Source organism: Microtus oregoni, unplaced genomic scaffold, assembly GCF_018167655.1.
Source record: "Microtus oregoni isolate MIOR12 unplaced genomic scaffold, Mior012 000032F_ref0000030, whole genome shotgun sequence".
Lineage (NCBI taxonomy): Eukaryota > Metazoa > Chordata > Mammalia > Rodentia > Cricetidae > Microtus > Microtus oregoni.
Window position 1 is genome coordinate 25796224 of NW_024543091.1, and position 16183 is coordinate 25812406.

The following is a 16183-nucleotide window of genomic DNA, read 5'->3' on the forward strand; positions in this document are numbered from 1 at the left end:
CCAGGGAGCATTATAGGGCAAAGGGCTGAATGCCTGGGAGTCTCTACGGGTTTGTAGCAGAGAGCTTTCTAAGGGGCACAGGCCAAAAGTGAATAGGTATGAAGAGAGGGGTGTTGCCCACTTCCCGGAGAAAGACCAGCTCTGACCAAGTAAGGACTTCTGTTAGAAGAGCTCTTCCTATCAAAGCTGAGATTGAGAGGCTGCTGAGTAGGGAGGGTAACTCGCATGGTATGCATAAAGAAACTGAGGTTCAAGACAAGACACTACAACATCTCATAAGGCTGAGACTGGACTGGGAGTAGGGGGAGCAGACACAACATGGACGGACACACACCTGTACCAGCCTTCTATGTAAGCAAACTGCCTCTCCAAAAAAAGCTGCCGTTTAAGGATCAACACCAAAGCAATCAAAATGGATTTTCAGTTTTAATCTTTCCTTTCTTCTGTGCCTAGTCATTTCTGAGCCCAAGGGGAGACCTGGGTTTCTAAGCACAGGCAAGGCAAAAGGAAAGGGCAAGAGGCTCATACTATGGAAGGTTTGAAAGCAGTCTGGGGGGAGGGGAGGATGGGGAAGGAAGGCAGGTCAGGTCCAGGGAGCTTCCTGGGGAGGCTGCTGCCTGGATGGCTAGTTAACGGTCTGACATTCCAAGTCCTACTTAACATGAGGTAATAGCCAAAGCCATCCTAGAAGATTAGATGGTCCCGGATATGAGCATGGCGATGAGGAATAAAATAGCTTTGCTAATCGCTGGAGGATTTTTTTTTTTTATCCAGACTCCACTGCGCTTATTCAGAGGGCTTATTCACTTGAAACAGAACCTCAGAGCCTCAGTGTGATCAGAAAGATTTACAGCAAATCTCTGAGCTGGCAGACATGCAGGCGGCCTGGCCTTAATGCCTGCTTGCTAGCACTTTCTTAAACTGAGTAAAAACACAGAGCAGGGAGAAACCTCAGGCATTTGAAGGAAGGAGGATTCAGGATAATGCTGGGAGCAAGCACCCAACCTATAGGGTTGATGAACCACGGCCCAGGAGACGTGGGGACATACCAGGTTTTAAAAAGCCCCTGGGAAGATGCAAGGTTGAGGGTGGTTTCAGCAGACCACTTCTGTGAGGGGGAGTTAGAGCTCACTCAGGCAAGCGCCTACCCCCTGGAGAAATAATAGGCTTCCCTAACATAAGGTCACTTTCAACAGAGGAGGACAGCAACTCCTACCCCTAGCATTGGATCTGTAACGGAGACACTGTCGCCCGCACGTCAACCCTGAAGCTAGGTCGTCCAGCTTTGGGTACACATAAACAAATGATAAATCCCCAGCTTCCACCCACAGAGCAGGATGGGAAACTCTGGGGTTAGCTGTGGGTAGCACAGGCCACTTGCCAGGCCTGTAGTTCTAGGAACAAACAGGCCCCCAGGCATGCCCACCCTCCTCCCGTACCTGCCCCCATACCAAGATCCAGAGAACCCACACTTACCGCACTGGACTCTCTCTCTTTGGGACGAGAAGGTCAGGACCCCCAAGGAAAAGAAAAAGGAAAAAAAAAAAGGTAAAAGGTCACTCTCCACTCAGTTAACTTGTGATTTGCTAAAGCCACTTCCCACTGGTTAGCCTGATGCCAGATCCCTGGGTGCCAGTTCTCAACTTGGAAATTGGGCATCTCAATTCTCATTCCAGTGGTTCCCTTCTCACCAGGCCCCAGCATGGCCGGGGAGACCATCGTCATCTTCTCCCTGACAGTGTCAGAGGAACCTTAGCTTGCTTGTCATTGTGCTTTCTGGAACCACGAGCAGGAGCTGGGAAGGTTATCGTTTTAAAAAAATTCAATGGAGTTTAGAAGTGACTTTTACTGTTTGTTTTCTTAACACCATTCTCCGTTCCTTTGCCAAAAGCCCCCAAATGCTTAGGCCTCTGGTTACACCAGTCCAGCTAAGCAGCAGCTCCCATGGTCCTCTCCTCCTCTGCCAAGAAGGGACACAACAGTTGGCTCCTGGTTCCTAGGATACAGCATGGACTAGAGCTAGGATGGTGACTCCTCCCCCAAAGTCCCTGTGAGCTGGGAAGATGTTGACCATGTGGCCCAGTAAACACCTAAAAGCCAAACATATAAGCTGGCAACTTTAGTATGGGGCTGCCTGGGACCAGATAGGTCTTTCTGAACTCTGATGTCCTTCAGAGCCCTAAGAGTTCTGTTTCCTGCGTCTTCAGAACGGACCGGGTGAGCGTTCTGACTTCTCAACCTTCTAGTCACCTCTGCTGGAGATCTGCTGAGACCTGCACTTAAAAATGGAGCAGCAACTAGTCTACGACAAGGTCTCGAGGACCCAGGGCTGACCTTGACTCACTACACAGCTGAGAATTACCATAACTTTTTGTGTTCTGCCTCCATCCCCATCTCCTGGCCTTACAGCTATGCACTCGCACCCTTAGTTTATATGGTGCCAAGGAATGAACGCCGGGCTCAGGCAGGCTAGGCAAGAGTCCTACCAACTGAGCAACACCCCTAGCAGGGCTTGAGGACTAACTGCATACCTCTTCCAAGGCTTCTGCCCTGCTAGGAACCTGACGAGATAGAGCAAGAGAGCAAAGGCCCTCCTCCAATCTTGAAAGCGTCCTGAAGGATATGCTGGGCTGGCTCTCAAGACAGGCAGGGTGCTACTGGGAAGATGGCAGCTGTTGCAGACAAACAGACTGCTCCTAGGGCAGGTCACCGGGCCTAAAGACTCAACAGATGGCTCCAAGTCTTGGCTAACTCTAGGCTCTAGGTGATAGCACTTGCTCCCTCCAGGGTGTCATCCAGGCCCAGCCCACCCTGCCCACACCAACCCACCCAGAGCCACACCTCTGTGATCCAGTTCATGGTGGTTCTTCTCATCCTTCACTGCCAAGTGGGCTTGGCTGCCCAGGGCACCAAGTGCCAGCAGCCCAGAGCTGCTTCCTGTCACTGGGGGGATCCCAGGAGGTTGGAGGCCTGACGGGTGGGGTGGCAGCTGGACCGGGGGACCATGTGTGGCATGGGAGAGGTGTTGTGCCTGGAGTTGCTGCTGCTGCAATGAAGTTGGTGATAAGTGATGGCAGGTAGGACACGGCAGAGGTGATGCTCTGCCCCTCCCTCTTGCCCCTCCACCAGGAAGCGACAAGAAGCCCCCCCCCCCCCCGCCACCACTTGCCCCCTCAGTGCCCACATGCTCATCTGGCTGAACAAAATCTGTTAATGGACTGCAACGTAGAAGATTTATGTCTTCCAGCGTCAGCCCCCCAGCTCCAGTCTCAGGACAGTTTCCCATGCCCGTTTTCAAGCCCAAGATAAATAATGCATGCATTTAAAACCCACACGGTCACCAGGGCTTCCTTTCAATGGAGAGGAATCCATTTTTAAGCTCATAGCTCATGCATACATGCCTTTAACATCAGCAGCCAGCACCTCCCACCCAAAGCTGGAACCTGGGCAAAGCCTCCATGATTCTGATGAAGCCCCAAGGCTTGTAGAGTGGGTTGTGGACAGGCTAGGCCAGAGCAGAGGAGTACCAGGACTGGTGGAATAAAAGCTGATGTCCTCGGTCATCAGAGAACACAGAAAGAACCACAGAACCAGGAACAGCAGAGCCTTTGAAACCAGACGGATCAGGAGCCGTGTCCTGGTACTTATTATCTGCATGGCTGAGGCAGAGATTCGACTCCCTGAGCCTTAAATTTCCTCATCTGCACACGTGTGTGTGTGTGGGGGGGGGTAGGACCTACTGCAGGGGACTACAGTAAGGTAATGGGGGCTTGGACATGCAGCCACTGCTCAATGGGCTTAGTGGCTGTCCCTGGCACTTCCTCGGGATTCTCACAGGGCTCTCCAACGGTCCTAAGAACCTCAGTACACCCAGACACACACACACACACACACACACACACACACACACACACACACAAAACAGGCATTCTCCCGCTCCTCCCCACACCTAACTCAGGACTCCGCTGCCTGACACCTCACTGCCAGCATCAAGGATCCCCATCTCATTTTCCCCCAAATCCAAGCTCCTACCTAGCTCAGAGGCTTCCACACTCCCCCAGCAGCCAAGACAGAATGCTCCCTTATTCATAAGACTGAGGGACAGGTTATATGGTGTCAAATATTTCTTGGAGACGGAAATATTTCTTGGGACTGGCTAGGACCTTGGGTGTGCTTGTCCTCCACCCATGCACACATCTTTCTTCTTGACTAGCCTAAGAGAAAGCAACCAAGGCCACCTTATGTGCATATACATCCCTGGGCCCTCTCCAAAGAGATCCTATAATTCTGACAGTCACTCAGGAGAGGAAGGGCTGTGCCCATTTTACAGACCACAAACTGATACAGGGCCACTGGAGTGGACAGCCGAAGTCCCATGACCTCTAAATACGATTAACATCATCTAACATCATCTACAGAGTATTCCGAAGAACTTCAAAGCAAGACGGAGGAGGCGAGGAAGATACACAGCAATGAGGTAACAAGCCAAGACATCACCACGTACTGAGGGAGCTTGTACCTGTCATAGTGAAACAGCCGCTCTCAAGTCAACAGGACCCAGGGAATCCCTACAGGTGTTTGGGAAAGGATTAAAAGCTTCTACGTTCCCTTCAAACTGCTGATCTAGCTCTACCTCCAAGTCAAGCCTTAAACTTCTGGCCCCAGACGCTACATTCCTTAGCTATTTTAAGATTGGCGCCCACAGCCATTGCCCCGGACCACAGAGGACCTGAGATGACCCCCCACTGCTAGGTACCTGTAAAAGCTTTTGGTGGCCAATGGCCTTAAGGGAGATGTGACTCTAGGTCTGCCAGTGTCACAGCAGACCTAAGCTAAGGGAGCTTTGGGAGCAGAGTCGCAGGTGTGCCAGGTAGACTTCCAGTCCTCCTGGCTAAGACTGAACTCCTCTCAGAGGGGGGCTAAACACAGCTCCCCCACCTTCCCTTTTAAAGAAAGTGAATTTTTAACATTCACAAAAATAACACGTATTCATTGTAAGAAAATTTGTTTTGAAGATTTCCAAGTTTTGTTCTATTTAAGTTCCCCGTTCATCCCACCCTCAGAAGCCACTGTCAGTCTGTCTGGAATCCAGATTTTTCAGATTTACAATTGTCCACGTGACTCTCCACAAATGAGCGACCACATGGTTATATGACCCAATTTAAAAAGAATTCTGAAAAAAAGTTAACTTTCCTTTTGAACGACTATTTAGTATTCCACAGTCTGGCTGGACTACACAGCTTTATCTAGATATCATTACAGAGTCTCCTCTGGGGCCTGCTGGCTTTAAACCCCTTGCTGGGGAGTCCTTTAGTTCTGGGGTGATAATTACTTAACGAAACCCCACAAAACAAGGCCTTAGGTACTTAATCCATAGTGCATGGTGCAGAACTAGAAAAACAAGACGCCTTAAAGAGACAAAGTGGAGGGAGAGCGTTGTTGTCTGTATATGTAGATTAATCCAAGACTTTTGGGTCTTCAAAAGATGCGTCCAAACACCTGGATTCTCAGCCTTCCCAGTCAGGTCTCTTCTCCCACTCCGCTCTGATTATTGTCTTCTCACTCTTGTGGTCAGAGGAAACTTCCTTTCCCAGTCTGGAGAACTCAGACCCGGGAGCCAGGCAGAACAGCAGGAAGTGGATTTCCAGCTCCAGCTCCCAGCGATGAGTCCCTGGACAAGTCATCTGACCTCTCTGGGCCCCATTTTCCTACAAAATGGACATCACAGTGAAGCTCACCCTTGGGTTGTGTAGAACTCACATTATTCCATGGAAAAGCCAAGTTGGGGTGCAAAGCAACCTTAGCAAATGGGTGCAATCCACACGTCGTCTTTAAGCAGCTGATGGGTTTCAGGAAGATGGCCGTCTGTCACATGATCCACCCAGGCCCTCCAACAGTCCTGGCACAACCCTCTGCCCACATTCTGGGTGAGTAAGTGAAACTCTGGAGGAGGTTAGCAGCAGGGAGGTAGGAAAATAAGTCAGCCGATAGCCTTAACCAAAGGTTCCAGACGCGGCCTTGGAGGCCCAGTTAGAGGCAGCTGTTACAGCCAGCATCAGTGGGGCAGACAAACATCCACAGGTAAATCCACAGCAGAAACTTGTGATAAAAGTTGTCAACGACTCGGAGATGGCCAGGGTGTTCCCCAGTGTCTCAGCAAGGAGTATCCTTCGCGACAGCGGCAAGAGCAGCTGGCTCGGTACAGCCAGAAACACCACCATGCTCTCCTCGGGGTGGTCTGAAGGGGGTACCATCGGGGCAAGCCCAGAAGACGGCAGACAGAGTGGCGAAGAGCTGAGCTGGAAATTCTTCAACAAGGCAAGAACAGGTGAAAATGAACACCAGTGGTCGCGGTGATAACACAGAGCCACATTTTCTCCTTGATGGGGCCAGGAACAGTTGGCAATGATGTTACTCTCAGGCAGATAGGACCATGGCCTGTCACTTCCCTGGGCAGGCACCCTCAGGCTATGTGTCTAGCCTTTGCATCCTGTCCTCTGGCTTCAGAGCACAAAGTACTCAAGTATGGTTTAGTCTGAGTGGGAGGGTCACGCTGCTTTCAACGGAAGCTTTTTCAACTGTAGAGAAATGTCATCAGTGAAGAGGTCTGAGGACACCTGCCTCCACTTTGGACTGTTCCTAATACTGGCTCTTCTCCATCACGAAAAGAAAGGAAGTCAGTGATTCCCCCTCTGCCCTTAACCCCCTGAGGGCTGAGAAACACAGACCAAGCACACCCATCTTCATCCGTGACGAAGAAACCACACACCAGAGCTCATGTCCCCACGGTGGTATCCCTGCGTGCCCGGTACCCATGGTCTGGGATGGGCAGGCGTGGCTGACAGCAGAGGCTGCTGGGAAGTGCTGCTTGAAGAGCATGTGTAACCGGATTACACACCTCAGCTTCATGCCTCTGCTAGCTGATTAGATGCTTCGGTTCTGAGGTTCATAATTTGAGTTAAACTTAGGGAAGTTGTTTAACCACTTCAATTCCAGAGCCAAACAGACCAAGAGCTGCCGCAGATGAAGCAGACAGGGTCTGGATAACCTCGAGGATGCCTCTCTAACCCCCAGCATGGGGAAAAGCAGGTCTTCCACCCAGCCCAGTGGGTACCCAAGGTTCCCCGGCAGCATTAGGACTTCTGGGCTCAGCAGCAGCTTTCACAGGTCATGGTGACCTTTGCTATCCCCACTTCAGAGACTGGGACAGCCACGAGGACCAACTAACTCCACTACGCGCAGAAATCCAAGCCAGGACTCCCAAATCGGCATTCCCCTGCTTCAGCTCAGTCAGCCCCTGCGTTTCCAGAAGTTGATGCTAAGGCAGAGTCTTGCCACCATTCTGTCCCTTCTAACCTTCCACCAGCTGACTCCCCCTCCACCATATTACCCAGCTTCCGGGAGCGAAGACAGGAAGCCCTGGCAGGGCGGCTTCACAGACCTTGCATGGTCTGGGACAAGCTACAGTTCTAACCTCCCTCCTCCTCTTCCCTCTTAAGAAAAATACCAAGCCAACATTTCACATACATCCACTAAATAATTCCCTTGGCAGTTCATACCGAGTAGCCAAGTGCCCACCACGTCCTAGGCAAAGGCCTCGGGTCCACTACAGAACCCTGTATGAAGTAAGTTCTAGAAGAGATTCCACCTCTCAGCCCATCTTCCCCAAGGGAACATCAGTTCCCTGAGGACAACTGGGAGCTGAGGAAAGTCTGGCCAGCAGCCCAAGTCGCTTCACCTGTCCTCCCTTCCAGCTCTCTGCACACACCTTCTTAATCTTGGGTGTTGCCTGTCATCTTAGAGGAAGACCCCTGGGAGACTGCAACCCTGTGATATGCTCCTGGCTGCACCCAGGTTCCCGATACTGCTAGCAGTCCAGCTAAATGAGGACTTCAGACTCCAGCTCCGTGTCAGGAGGCCATAACCAGCCACCCGGAGCCAGGTGTGCCACTAGCAACGCCCTCCTACTCCATTCCACCTGAGGAAATCCCAGACTGCAGCACGCCTCTGCCTGCGCCCTTATCTTATCAGGGTGGCTCCCCTCCCTCTTCCAGGAGAAGAGAAACAAGCCCCTCGCTGGAGGGCAGTCAGGCACAGCTCCCCGGGTACCCGCTTGCCCCAGCTGTTGGCAATCCCTGCCTCGCGAGGCTCTGTCAGGCGCGCCGCGATTAGACGGCTGCTTGCCTAATGACAGGGCGCTGGCCGCATTCACTCAGAGCCCAAGAAGCAATTACCTTGAAAATGGGGGTCACAGGCCCCACTTGTGGGCTTTAATTGAATTCCAATATCTGCCTAGGGCTGCCTTGACCTAACTTGTAGCTTCCTAAATGCTACTTAAAGGAACTGGAGCCAATCCAATGGTGCTGCTTCCCAATTTCACTCTTTTCTTTAAGAAGAGTATTTTCGTGTGTGGATTTTAATTCCAAAAGTGGAAGGGAGAGAAGGAACTCGATTGCAAGCCCTCTAGACTGGTGGAGGCCTTAAGGAGGGGCCTGGAAGGGAATGCAGACAAGGAGCTGGATGAGAAAGACTTCTGGAGACATCCTGGGGCTTATATCCCACCTCTAACTTCCTGAGCCAGCACTGTAGGACCCAGGCCGTGCACAAGGATGCTCTAGGCAGGCAGGGAGAGCCCGCTCTCAGGTTGGCTTGATGGCTAAATCTCTGTAAAATAACAGCACTGCCACGCCAGTGGTTTTCAACCAGAGACCCTTTTGCCCACATAGATATAAGCAACATCCGGAGACATTTGGGGTGCATAAGAATATGTGTGTGCAGCGGGGCGGTGGTGGCGCACGCCTTTAATCCCAGCACTCAGGAGGCAGAGGCAGGCGGATCTCTGTGAGTTCGAGACCAGCCTGGTCTACAAGAGCTAGTTCCAGGACAGGCTCCAAAACCACAGAGAAACTCTGTCTCGAAAAAACCAAAAAAAAAAAAAAAAAGAATATGTTTGTGTGTGTGTGTGGGGGGGGGTGCTATCTCACTCCGAGGGTACAGAGCAAGGCTGTTGCTGAATATCCCAAAATGCACAGGGCAACCAAGAATTATCTGCTTCCGAATTCCAAAAACGCCAGACCATGGGTTCTATGTTCCGATAAATCACACCCCACCCCACCCCCTTCTCAAAAAATCCTAATTAAACTCAGTAAAAGGGGACTTGTGGGAAGAAGGGGTTCAGAGGAAGTGGGAAGATACAAGTAGATCATTGGGGGGGGGGATGAGGTAGATCAGTGGCTGAAAATGCTCCTGCCACACCCGACAGCTTGAGCTTGACTATGGGGTCCCACACAGTGGAAGGACAGAACTGGCTCCTGCGTGTCATCCTTCGGCAGCCAACACACATGCTGACACATAGGAGCACACACAGGTTCAATAATGAATGTAAAACAGTACTTTTTCAGGAGGGTAGAGGGGGTGAACAGGCTCAAACCACACTATATGTATGATGAAAACTGTCAGAGAATAAGCTTTTAAAAATATTTCCTAAACGAGAACCCTGGACTAGATGATCACAGAAGATTCTGCAAGCTTGAAGATATCATGGCTTCTCTCCCTAGAGTGCTGCTTCCCAGCACCAAGCCTCTTGCCCTCCCTGCCCCCAACACCACCAAGAATCAGTGCAGGCTTAAGCCCTCCCCAGACTCCAGCAGAAGGAACCCACTAAGGGCGCCTCAGCCAAAGGACTCGTCCAGGTTCCATCCAGGTGTACAGCTGAAACTCACAAGGCCGTGTGAAGAGCACTCAGCCATGCAGCCCAGGGCACGGAGTAGCAGGACCCCCAACCCCAATACTGTCACAGCACAGTGCACATCAGTAAACAGCAGAGATGGTTCTGACCCCTGGAGGCCAAAGAAGGGCAGCCCAGCCTTAAGGAGGGACTGGGACGGGGGCAGCCAGATACTGATCAGTACCTCCTGGACGTCTGGAAGATGCCAGGGGATGAATGACCTTACAGGTAGACTCGAGATGTGTCTGGTATTTCTTTAGTTTGTGGACTAGGAACAATGTGGAAAGAGCCCGATAGATCTAAGCCCTCAGCTACTTAGGGAAACGGTGGGCCATGGGGCTGCCATTCTCGGAGAGCACCTAAGGTCAGAGTTCATCTCTGGTCATGGCAAATGAGAGGAATAAAAGGGCTATACACACGGTGAGAGGCAGATTGGGGAGTCCACGTACCCCGATGATGGCGTTCAGCTCCGTCATGGTGACCTGCTTGGCGCGTTCCACGGCCTGCGCCACTTGCTGCTGATGCTGGGGGGGAAATAAAGTATGGTCAGGTGTGGCCATCCTCAGTATCCTCCATCACTGGGCACCGGGAACCTCTCAGGACCCTTCCCCCAAGGGCCCAGTGGGCCCAGGACACAGGGCTGAGGGTGGCAGGTGAAGTCACTTTCTTCTATCAGTCTTTTCAATGAGAATGAACGGCTTTCTAAGGAAAACATATATGAGCGCCACAGATGGCTACTGGTCCACGGTCTCCTCTACCTCACGCACGGGAAAACCTTTATTCTGTGCAATATGAACATAAGCTGGATGCTGCATATTGGAGTGATTGCTTTCTAGGCATGGAATCATCACTATAGCCATGTAGGACATCAAATTTCAGAACACGCCAATAGCGGCTAGTGGTGAGTTAGAACATGTGGGATTTACATTCAAATGGCCGAGAAGAAACGTGGATCTGATCTATGGCTAGCAAGAGGGGGAGCAAAGAGTAGCTAGAAAGAGAGCGTGAATATGGCTGAAGGAACTCTTAACAGGGTCACAGACTTCTGAATGCAATGATGTGTTGGCGTAGACTCGAAATTCTAACAAATACTCCACCCTGGTGTGGGGAGGCTATGGGAAACCTTTGTATTTTCCACTCAATCTAGCCAAACCTAAAGCCTATGATTAAAAATTATATTTCATACATTCCCTAGAGCCCTGAGGTAGCATCGGTCACACACAATGTCATCTCCCTTGCTGGGAACCCAAGATACTGCCATATCTAATTCTTCTATCTATCTTTTCAGAACCTGGTTCAGCTTCAGAGCCCCACCAGGGAGCTGATGTGGTCCCAGCTACCAAGGGGAGTGGAGGGTGCATCCTGGCCCTGCCTGTGTTGGAACAGGATCAGACAGGACAGAATCAGAGGCCAATGAGGTCAACCCATCGGTCTGCTGCTCCGTACTTCTGGAGCCGCTTTCGAGATTCTTCCCTCAAAAAGCTCAAGTCCAGCCCTTTGCCTCCTTTGGGGGGTTCTCAAGAGTAAAGTGACAAGACTTGCATGCCATTCCTTTGGAGAGGGTACATTGCACCTGGGGAGTCAGCAACCCACACAGGGGCTGACCTTTGCCACCAAGCAATCAGCCTTATTGGAACCAGGTATAGGGAAAGCAGAGGCCAGTGAGGATGTGTGGGTATGCGGTCACAGTGCCCATCACTGTGGCAGATGAAAACCAAGACCCTCCTCCCAGAATTCAGGTGTGGCAGAGGAGCACTCTCCCCCTGACAAAGGAGCACCGGGTCCCTGTGACGTGAGCCCTGCCCCCTGACTGGCTGGAGAAGGTTTGCCAATCCTATCAGCGGATCAGTATGATAGACTGGGCTGAGCTCGGGCTGGAGGGAGGCCTGGCCACACTGTGCTGCCTTGGGCAGAAGAAGAGGAAACAGGAGAAGGCCTTACCTCTTGTGACAAGAAAGGCATGATCTGGGCTAAAATTGTGTTCAGTCTCTTTGCAATCTCTGTCTGCAAAGGAAAAAGAGACCACAAAGAAATCAAGACACTGAAACACTGAGAAAAGTCAAAGTGGTATCTCTCTCTCCTCTCTCTCTCTTCTCTCTCTCTCTCTCTCTCTCTCTCTCTCTCTCTCTCATGCACGCACATGCACACATTCACACCCACTGTGGCTCCTTACCGTGGGCTCCCCGGTTGCATTTTAGAAACCTCCCATTTCATTGGGGAGGTGGCCCATGTTTGGCAGGTCACAACTGGCATCTTCTATAGAGAATCCCCACTGTATTTCCACGATATATATAAACAAAAACCGCTTCACATTCCAGAAAACCCATGATAAAACTGAAATCTAGTGTTGAGAGAATCACTCTGCGCAAGGCCTCTCCAAACTGGAAAGGTCAAAGGCAAGAGAGCCCCTGGACATGATGGAGTGAAGGGCTCCCCCAGAGCCAGCCTCACCCTCATTTTCCACTTTCAACATTGCTTCTAACCCTTGCGGGACAACCAGAAAACACACTGCTAAGTCTTCAGCTCTTAGGGTCGACTCTAAGAATGGAGCCCTGTGGTTCCCTACAGCTCCATAAAGGCTGCTCACAGAACCGGCAGATCAATTCTCTGCCTACCCCGCCTCCCAGCAAAGCCCATGCTTAAAATACCAAGAGATTCCAGCAGGACCATGTGCGACTCAGAGCTCAGATCAAGAGTTCTGCTAAATGGTTAACTGAACCCGACAGGAAGGCCTGGGACGCTGACAGATGACTCTTGGAATTGGCTTTCTTATCTTGTCTGAATCCTGAGCAGCCAGGACTCAGGTCTCAGAGCAGCTTTCATCAACACGCAGCGATCTTTCAGACAAAACCATGACAACAGCCTTTTAAAAACCTGTGATCATCTGCATGTCAAATGATTCTGCATGCGAAATCTAGCGTGCCTCAGTGAAACAATGCCCTCTGAAGCCTCACCAACAGAAGCTGGCCTTGGGCAACTCCTGGGGCCAGCACCCCTTCCATCATCTCTGGGCACTAAAGAATATGTCTCGGGTTTGTGGAGAGAACAGGCCCTGACAAGAGCCTAACGGGCTTGGGCAGTCGTGCGTCCTAAGACTACAGAAGTCAGGCAATCCAACCAGAGAACCTGCCCACCAAACTGCAAGTTCCTGGTGGAGATAGAGCCATGATGGAACACCTGGGTCTCCTCCGGAACAGGGCGTTTCCCAGCAGGCACTGCTCTGAGCATTTGTAGCAGAATCGTTCTTTACTGTGAAGGGCTGTCCCTCAAACCCCAGACCAACTGTGTCAGTATGGTCCCCAATTTCTAAGCTTTCTGGGAGTAGGGGCAAGTAGCATTCCAGCTGAGAGCTGGAAATATATTGTTGGGACCCTTATTTACCCAACAGTGGCAGACAGCAACAAGGAAGCTACACGTCAAGGTTTCTCAACCTCGCTGGTCATAAATTGTTTGTTCCGTTGGGCTGTCTTGTATATTGCAAGATTCTTAACCACAGTTTGACTCTGGCCTTTTTCCAAGCAGTCTGCCACTTGTGCCATAAGGACGCTTGGAGGATCACTTCGCATAGCCTCAGTCGGCCTACATACGCAGGAAGAACTGTACCCCGAAACCAGGGCCCTCTCACTTGTTCGCTTCTTCTGCAGACAAGGATGAGAGACAGGAGAGAGGAGCCAGAGCTCTAGAATCAACGAGCAAGCCTGCATCACACTCGGAACTGACCGAGAAGGAATTCGCTCACGTCACATGTGCTAACTAGGAACAGAAGGTCCTATAAAGAGCAAAACACCAACACATCAGCCCTGGTGCCTCAGACAACCAAAGACAGGGGAAAACAGTATGTGCTCAATAGTATCTGGCCAACGAATAACCTAGCTAGCATTTATTCTTTTTCTCCCGTGTCTGTGTGGTGCGTGTCTGCTGCCTATGCGTGGGGAGGCCAGAGCCTGACACCTGGCGTCTTTCTCTTTCACCTTTCATGTTTTGAGACTGAATCTGGAGCTCACCACTACAGCGAGACTGCCAGCCAATGAGCTCCTTAGATTCTCCTGACTCCACAAACCCCAGTACAGGGCATTAGTGACTGAGCCAGCTCCTCAGCCCCACTGTGTGTGTGTGTCCGCGCGCACGCGAAAACTTCATGTTGTAGAGTGTCTATGGTGATGATTCCTGATGTGAGAAACACGCTGTGATGGACAAAGTGTTGACAGACAGCTGGAACGGGGGATGGAGGCGGGCAGTGGCTCAAACACTTGATCAACAGGGTAAAAGTATATGCCAAGCCAGGCCAACCACAAGCCAGCACACTGGGTCTCTCATTGCCCCATCAATTCCCCAAACACACAGGCAGGAAGGCAGAGGCCAACTCTGTCCCCTGGCAGCCATTTGACCTACTACAGCTCACTAGAGCTCAGAGCTTACCTCCTCTAAAGCAGGTCAAAGGTCAGGGTCTTGGTAGAGAAAAGTAAAGAGCTGGCCTTGCCCTTCCCCACACCTGCAGCGAGCTCGTGACTGCCAGGTTCCTACAGGGGACTTCTCGCACCTTGCCAGGGCCAAAGCCCGGTATCCTCTGTCGTTAAGAAAAGGGATTCCCTGGGATTTTGCACAGCCATGTTCAAGTCAAGGTCTGCAACTCTGGCCACCAAGTGACCACAACTGGATTGCTCAGGGGCCCTGTGGGGGGCACATACATCTGGAATACATCTGAAAAACTTCTACAACCACCAGGCTTCCCTGTCTTGAGCTTGCATTTGCTTCTGTTTCCTGCCCTTCCTCGGGGCACGAGCTGCTGGCCACTATACCTTTCTTCATCTCCTCTCGACAGAGAAGCACAGACTGAGCCTTCTCCATCTTGTACCCAGGCTGCTCTGTGCTTGGGAGGGTCATGTTAGGGCAGTGGTTCTCAACATGTAAGTCGCAACCCTTTGGGGAGATGAACAACCCCTTCACAGGGGTCATATACCAGATATCCTGCATAGCAAATATTATGATTCATTAACAAAAGCAAAATTACACTTATGAAGTAACAATGAAAACATTTTATGGCTGGGGATCACAACATGAGGAACTGCATTAAAGGGCCGCAGCATTAGGGAGGTTGGGAGCCACTGTTCTAAAGGAAGGGGAACGAGCGGCCCAGACAGAGCCAGTCTCAAGAGTAACAGGGAAGCATCCACCTAGCTGACCGCCACCAGCACTCTGCATGCCAGCTCTCACAGCCCTGCTGGAAGGCACCTACCAACAACCTCTATTTTCCAGATGGGGAAACTGACACTCGGCAATTAAGCGACTCCGCTAAATGACTTTCGGCCAGGAAGCCAAATTTCAGTAGGCTGAGACGACTCAGAGAAATGGTTTTGAAAGAAAATCGACCGTCGGGGCTAATGATTGACAGCATTTCTGATTACCACAGCTGTCCAAACAAGCATTGGATCCAACTCAAATAACCTCTAAGCACCCGCTCCAAAGAAAAGGGGGACAAAAATCTAGATGTGTGATTTCGACAGTTAGGACAGGTCACAAACCACGAGCTGGAGCCAGAGTGTGTACTAGAAAACTCCCGGTGCTTAGGCCCAGTCTGTTACCAGTGTGGCAGCTGGGGCCCCGGCAAGCCCAACCCATCCTCCCCACTACCTGAGGACACAAGGCATCTCTGCCTGTGAGTCAGGTCTTCAACCTGAGATGTGGCAGGAGGGGTGGGAGGGTGGCCTGCTTTGAACATTCCAGTGAGAGGTGTCCTGGGGACGCTGCTCTGGCCTTTCAAAGTGCTTCTCACGTACAGTTCAAAGGTGGTGATGCTGCTGGTAGACAGGCCCATTCCTGATCTCTGAGATACAGGCAGAAGCAGCCAGGGCCGGGCTGGGGTCCCTTTCTGAGTCTGCGCTACCAACTGGGCACTGGGGAGGAACATCTGCCCTGAGTCTCTGTTGAGATTGTTAGGCGAATAAATTGACACAAAACAAGATAGTGGGGGGCAAGTGTAATTTCCCAAAGAGCAGTCTGTTCCCTGTGCCTTCGTAGCTCTTGTTTGCACGTTCCTCTTGCCATTAAAGCAGGACCGCTGGATGTCTGGCCGAAAGCTGAGGATACCCGAACACCCTGAAAGTACATGTCTATAAGAGCAATCTACCACCTGCATCCGCTCCAACTTCAGGCCATCCCTGACCCTTGACCTCTGACACCGAGTTAAGGAGGGGATGGAGTCAACTCTCAGTCCTCACCCCCAGCAATCGCTGCTGCGGCTGGCCGTTCAGCATCCAGTCAGTTGTTGGCCCATTTGCCTCCTGTAACTGACCATGCTAGACACAGTACGGTGTCTCCAACAGCCACTCCACTGCTAGCTAGCTTTAAACCACCCGGTCACAGCTAGCTGTGGACTCAGAGCGCAATTCACCTGAACCTCAGCCAGACCAAAAACAAAGCAGGGGAGAAACCTGCCAGTTTAAGGAGCGCTGAAAG

The 16183-nt window shown here is 51.4% G+C and overlaps 1 protein-coding gene across 12 annotated transcripts in view; it reads right to left on the bottom strand.

The window, feature by feature from the left end:
* The window catches only part of Tle3 (TLE family member 3, transcriptional corepressor), a 45199-nt gene that overhangs the window by 12834 nt on the left and 16182 nt on the right, over positions 1 to 16183 (bottom strand). For 4 of the 12 annotated variants that reach the window (XM_041679467.1, XM_041679465.1, XM_041679464.1 and 1 more), the window contains exons 5-8: positions 11669 to 11731; positions 10177 to 10251; positions 2842 to 3046; positions 1477 to 1493 (exon numbers count right to left, since the gene is read on the bottom strand). In XM_041679467.1, the coding sequence (XP_041535401.1) occupies positions 1477 to 1493; positions 2842 to 3046; positions 10177 to 10251; positions 11669 to 11731 (360 nt within the window). Of the gene's footprint in view, positions 1 to 1476; positions 1494 to 2841; positions 3047 to 10146; positions 10252 to 11668; positions 11732 to 16183 lie in introns of all 12 variants that reach the window. The other 8 variants (XM_041679461.1, XM_041679460.1, XM_041679459.1 and 5 more) reach the window with 3 other exon arrangements.